This window comes from Cetorhinus maximus, chromosome 11 (genome assembly GCF_964194155.1).
Source record: "Cetorhinus maximus chromosome 11, sCetMax3.hap1.1, whole genome shotgun sequence".
In the NCBI taxonomy this organism is placed as follows: Eukaryota; Metazoa; Chordata; class Chondrichthyes; order Lamniformes; family Cetorhinidae; genus Cetorhinus; species Cetorhinus maximus.
Window position 1 is genome coordinate 9,216,997 of NC_135889.1, and position 6,744 is coordinate 9,223,740.

At 44.2% G+C, this 6,744-nt stretch overlaps 1 protein-coding gene across 1 annotated transcript in view; it reads left to right on the forward strand.

The window, feature by feature from the left end:
• fastkd2 (FAST kinase domains 2) overlaps positions 1–5,130 on the forward strand; it is a 30,925-nt gene extending 25,795 nt beyond the window's left edge. The window contains exons 10-12 of the mRNA XM_078551510.1: positions 882–969; positions 1,484–1,598; positions 3,696–5,130. Coding sequence (XP_078407636.1) covers positions 882–969; positions 1,484–1,598; positions 3,696–3,773 — 281 coding nt within the window. The 3' untranslated portion in view covers positions 3,774–5,130. The remainder of the gene's footprint in view (positions 1–881; positions 970–1,483; positions 1,599–3,695) is intronic.
• Positions 5,131–6,744: the final 1,614 nt, after the last annotated feature.

Sequence of the window (6,744 nt, forward strand, 5' to 3'; positions counted from 1 at the left end):
ACTGATCAGAATGATACAAGGACGAGGGGCTTCAGTGATGTGGCGAGACTAAAGAAGTTGGGAACATTCCCCTTTGGGTAGAAAAGATTAAGGAGGGATTTAACAGAGCTGCTCAAAACAATGAGGGGCTCTCATAGAGTAAAAAAGGAAAAAACTGCTTCCACTGGAGGAGGGTCAGTAACTAGAGGATACAGATTTAAAGCAGTTGGATAAAGTTTCGGGGTGGAGATGAGATTCCTTTAACGCAGGAAGTCAGGAAATTATGATCTGGAACCCACGGCCTGAAAGTAAGTTGGGAGCAGATTCAATAACTTTCAAAAGGAAATGGGATATATAGTTGAAAGGGAAAAATGTGCATAGTTATATTGAAAGAGCAGGGGTGTGAGACTAATCGGCCAGCTCATTCAAAGAGCCAGCACAGGCACAAACCCTATCGAGCCCAGCAGTTGAAGAGATTTTCACTCCTGATGCTGAAGGACACAACGAACATCGGGAAACCATGAAGAACTCAGCAGAAATCTCATCACTGAACTACCACTGAATATTTGTCTTAATGTGTCAGGAGAGCACCGGAATAGTCAATTCTGGGTTGGACAGAAGGGTGGAAGAGGGTCTCAGCAGCAGATGGGCTGAGGTCGGGCCACTGAGATGGAAGCAGACGTTCTTGGTAATGGAGAAGACGGGGGTTTTTTCATGTTTTATAAAAGTAGCGAAGAATCTCGGGAGTATTCAAACCTCATTCACATCAATAGAAATGAATGTGCTAAGTACAGGAATGTAAGCAGCATTGGTTATTTTTTAAATATATATATAGTCTGCACAGAAACTCTTCCTAACTGCTCTCCATCAAGGTGATCTCTATTTTCTGTGCTTTTATCAAGATTTTGAAATTGCTTTGGACCAAGAGAGAAAGAATGCGGTTCCCGTTCCTCAGGATGATGAGATTGGCAGTGATACTAACACACAGCGGTAAGGTTTACTGCCTTGTAGATCTGTTGGTTGATCCAGCTTACGTTGCTGCCTGGTCATGTACATTTAGGAGTTAAAAGCTTTCCAATAGGATTGCTACAAATTTCTTCCTGGGGTCTATCATGCGGTCTATCAGTTTCTGCACTATTGTCATTCTGTATGCCTGTAATTAAAAGATTCCTGACAATTTCTTTGAATTTCGGGTTGAAAGTGCAACCCATTGCTGTTGCTTCTTAGTAAATTACCTGCGTAATTCTCACCTGTCTAGACGCTACCTGCAAGATTGGGGAGCGCAACAGATTTCAACTTTATTCTATTCTTCAGAAAGAGGAGTCAGAAGGGAAGTCAGTAACTGGTGGGGTGTGGGAGTGTCTGGGAGAACCTTTGAAATAAAATGGGGAAATTTTGGCAATGCCATTAGTTATTTCGAGCAAAGTCCCATTGTAACAGTGTCAATCCTTCAAGCCATTGAAATGTTTCCCTAAGTGATAACCCATCATTTTGTACCTTGCAGAGTGGCTGTGCTTTGTACTCCAGCGTCTGCCTTTTGCCTTGGCACAGTGCACCCCAAGGAGAGGTTGGCATTGAAGATTCGGCATCTCAAGGTACTGGGGTACCACGTGGTATTGGTGAGTATTTCCAGTGGTAACCTTGGGTTGTGGCCCTTCAAATCCACTAGAAACGGTGGATTTGCACAAAACAATTCTACTTTCAGGTGCTCAGATTGTAATGATAACTCTGCAAATGAACAAAGTTTCCATAAATTGTACTTTTTTATGTGGATAGGCTTTGGGTTTTGGCTTTGTCTTGTTTAGTGGAAAGACATCTGCAAATAATTGAGCATCACGGATGGATAGTTAAGAGTTCCCCTTTACCTGTCACCCTTTTCCAATTTTACTTCATTTGCAGGGCCACTCAGTCATAGGAATAGGGGGGAGGCTATTCAACCCTTGAGCCAGTTCCACCATTCAGTTAGATCTTGACTGATCTGTATCTCAATTCCAACTGTCCACCTTGGTTCCATAACTCTTAATATCTTTACCCACCAGAAGTCTTATCAATGTCAGTTTTTCAATTTTCAATTGATGTAGACTCAACAGTTTTCATTTGGGCGAGGAAGGTGGGGGGTGGGGGTTGGGGTGGGGTGGGGGGTGGTGGGAGGGGGCAAGAGCTCCAGATTTGAAGAATTGCTTCCCGACCTCAACAAAGGACAGCCTAGCTATAATTTTAAGTTTCTACTCCCAGTGAGCATCTGGTTTATGTGGACAAAAGGGGTTGTTGGTGCCCAACAGGGGAACTCCCCTTTGGTTTAATGTCTCTGTCGTTCAGGCAGTTGCCTTTTGCCAATCTCGAGGGGGCCACGGTTTCCAGGATTTTAAATTCATTCTCAGTGTGGGCAATGCTGGCAGGGTGGGCTACATTCCCCCACTCCTACTTGCCCTGAGAGGGTGATGGGTGGACTGCCTTCTCTGAAACGATTTGATACAACTGAGTAGCTTGCTAGGCCACTTCAGAAGTCAGTTCAGAGTCAACCATGTTGGATGTAGGACTTGAGTCAATTATAGACCAGACCAGATAAGGACTCCCTTAAAGAACACCGGTGAACCTGTTGGCTTTATTTTTAACCACAATCAAATAGCTTCATGCTCACCTTTAGCGATACCAGCATTTTATTTCCAGATTTTTTTAAAGCTGAATTCAAATTCTCTAACTGCCGTTCCAGCGAATTGACACTCCAGTGCCGTCTTTCAGGGGAGACTTTAAACCGAGGCCCGGTCTCCCCTTTCAGGTAGATGTACAATATCCCGTGGCGCTCTTTTCAAGAAGAGTGGGGGTATTCTCTGCGGCGTTGTGGCCAACATTTATCCCTCAACCATTGTTACTAAAACACAGGTTATCTGGTAACTTATCTCACTGCTGTTGGTGGGAGCTTGCTGTGTACAAATTGACTCTCGTGTTTTCTACAACCCATCAGTGATTGCACTTCAAAAGCAATTTTCCTCCCCCAGTCCTTTGAATTACCAGCCCAGTAATGTGACTACTAAAGTACTGTACCCTTTTCAGCCTGAGGGAGAAGGAAAGGGGTGATATGGACGCTTGGAGTGCTGCACATTGAGACTGCATCTACGCACAGGGGGAACTTAAAAAAAAAGTTTCCTATTAAAATGTTTTTGCATCCCCCTCGCTGACCACCTGGTTGTGTTTGGAAGCTCAGCATGTGAGGGATTGAAAATGCAACTGTGTTTTCTGTCAAAGTTCGAGAATCTTTCTTGATTGCTCATGTAACAAATCACATTTTTTTTATTCATTCATGGGATGTGGGCATCGCTGGCTAGGCCAGCATTTATTGCCCATCCCTAATTGCCCTTGAGAAGGTGGTGGTGAGCTGCCTTCTTGAACCGCTGCAGCCCATGTGGTGTAGGTGCGCCCACAGTGCTGTTAGGAAGGGAGTTCCAATATTTTGACCCAGTGACAGTGAAGGAACGGCGATATATTTCCAGGTCAGGATGGTGAGTGGCTTGAAAGGGAACTTCCAGGTGGTGGTGTTCCCATGTATCTGCTGCCCTTATCCTTCTAGATGGCAGCGGTCGTGGGTTTGGAAGTTGGAGGAGCCTTGATGAGTTGTCTCACGCTCTTTCTGGGAGGGGAAGGCTTTAATGCCAGTTATCTTCCTTCGATATTTTAACTCAGATTCTCCTCCACAATATTTTCTTTGTTTATTCCAGGTCCCAGTACACGAGTTTGGGAAGCTGTCAGAAGATGAGCGAGTTGAGTTCCTGAAGAGTGCGATCTTCGCTGAGTGAGCAGACTTAAGTGCTGCTTAAGCCGAGGACACAGGATGATGGAATTGATTGCTCTCGGTGGCCCCTAACCAACTGCTTCAGCAGGTCTCTGGTGCAGTTGCACCATTCGATAATTGATGTCCTGAAGCTATAGATTCAGATTGGTCCTCAGTTCAGAATGAAGCTTTAACAAATGCACTCAGCTTTCTGTTTTAATCATGAGTGAGGGGCCATTTTGATGGATCAGTTGGTGGTCTTGTCAGTAAGGTAGTAAATCCCATCTTGGAGCATAGCATCCTATGGTCTGTAGAGCACTCCGCTCCTCACATGACCCTGGTGATTCTAACATCTTTTATGTTGCTCTGCCGGGTGATGATAAAGTTAATCTGATGCCAGTGTTTAGATCTTGGGTGCATCGAAATGTTTTTGTACTTTGCCTTCTGCTTGAAGCTGGTGTCGGTGATTGACATATTTCATTGGGTGCAAAGACTCAGGAGAAACATGCCTTTGCTGTTGCACTTCCCCACAGCTTGATTCTCCATGACACCATCCCAAGCTTGAAAGTCAGCTCCTACCCTTGTATTGGAGTCCTCCATCACAAAGAGCCTGTCCTCTTTGGAGTATTTGCAATAGGTCTGTCCTGGTCCTCCTAGAATTTCTCCTTGCCATCCTCTGGACTAGTCATTGTTGGAGCACTTTTGCTGATCATTGTTGCATACTTATTGTTCACAAGAGGTAGGCATAGAGTCATGAAGTGATCGTTTATGCCCCTAGGGAGAGTATCTAAACTTTTTTGTGAAGTCAGACTCAATAGCAAAGCCGACAGCTGCCTCTCGCCTCTCACTCCTTGTCTTGTCTATCCTGAAGAATGTGTAGTCTGCTGATAGCTCTGTTAACTGTCCCTCCTCTGCTAACTGGGTTTCACTTGAAGCAGCAATGTCAGCATTGTATTGTGAGAGTTCCCTGCCAACTAGAGTAGTTTTACGCTGGGGTTGGAAGCGATTGTCTTTATTAAGTAGAGTTCTTACATTCCGAGAAGCTAAGTAGAGTTCCCATTTCTTCTTTTTATCTCACCTACAATATACTGCAGCGTGTGGGCGAATACTAAAGGAGCGCATTTTCATTTTTTCAAGATATAACGGGGTGTGTACGAAGGATTCGGCAAGGTGTGTGTGGGTTGATTACTGTGGGGATGGATTGCGCTAAGCCAGCCCCACTCTCGTTCTTGCTGTTCCCAGTGGCTTGACAAGTTAAACCGACTGGAGATGTGGTCGACTGCAGTGAATGATCTGCAGCATCTTCTGCACCCTTGCTGATGAACTTTACAGCTGTGCGGCGATACTCTCCGTACCAATAAAAAAATACCATTTCCCCTGCTACATCTGTCAAGGCAGCTTTCTTAGTGATAGTTGATTTTACATTGTCTTTCACATTCTTCCAACCAAAATGAATCAGTTCACACTTCTCTGCATTAAATTTCAACTGCCACTTGTCTGCCCATTCCACTAACCTGTCTATGTTCCTCTTGAAGTTCTACACTTTCCTCCCCGCAGTTCACAATTCTTCCAAGTTTCATATTGTCAGCAAATTTTGAAATTCGGTTTGGGTTTTGCAAGCACGGGCTGGTGGAGTATGATCTATGCTCTGCTTATTATGAACAACCAAAGGAACACAATGTTCGATTCACAATACTTCCAAGTATTCGTACCATCCGCAGGTTTTGAAGGTGTGTCCTGCACATCAAGGCCTGGGTCATTAATATATATCAGGAAGATCAAGCATCCTAACACCGATCACTGGGGAACTCCACTACAAACCTTCCTCCAGTCTGAAAAACAACTGTTCACCACTACTCTTTGTTTCCTGTCACTCAGCCAATTTTGTATCCATGTTGCTACTGTCCCATTCAATCCATTGTAAGAAGAATTTGGATTAGATGTACAATTTCCTTTTTTTAAAATAAAATGAACTGTTGATAAATGAACAGTAACAGATATAGAAGTGTACAAAGCCAATCAATCTCAATAAGAGATGTAGCGCCTTTCGTGGTTTCAGGATGTCCCCGTGTGCTTTACAACCAAATGAAGTACTTTTGAAGTGTACTCTTTGTTATAATATAGAAAATGTGGAAACCAATTTGCAAGGCCCCACAAACAGCAGTGTAATAATGACCAGATAATCTTGTGTTTTAGTGACTCAATATGTTATTACAGATGTCTCATACGAGATACCTGTCATGACCAGTAAAACCTGTATCTGATTGAGAAGGGAGGAGGTTCTTATTGAGCACAACAACTGGCACACACTATTTACGCCAAGTGGCCTGTTCCTATGCTGTAAATTCTATGTAATGTGCCATGATGTCCTGATTATGGGGAATTGGCACAATAGAAGCATGTTCCCCGCCATTTATAGTCAGTGCACTAGTGTCAGCCCAATTTGCCCACTGTACATGGTGAGCGCTGCAGCCAAGGAATTACATAATTACTATTCTGGTGAAAATAGCATTGGGACCAGGGTGCCTAATTACATGACAGCTGAGATCCAGGAGCTGGGGGATGGGGGAGGGAGTCAGGGTTCAACAAGAAGTCAAACATCATCTCCCATGACAACAAGGTGGTGAGAAGGGTGCCCAGAAGTTCAGAAGATCCTGTTGGTGTGACTGGAGGCAGAGGAGCTGTTGTTGCACATCATGCAGAAGCTCACCAATTAGCATAGTGTCATCTTTGTTCACCACTCGCAGAGGAGAGTGTTAAACTTCGGAAGACATAGGCTGGTGGAATGGGCGTACAAGTGGCAGGTGAAATTTAATCCAGAAGAAGTGTGAAGTGATTCATTTTGATTGGAAGACTGAGGAGTAGCCATTGTACATCTAAATGAAAGGGTACAATTCTAAAGGGGGTTCAGGAGCAGAGGGTCCTGGCGGTATATGTGCACCCGTCATTGAAGGTGGCAGGACAGGTTGAGAAAGTGGTTAATATGGGATTCTGGG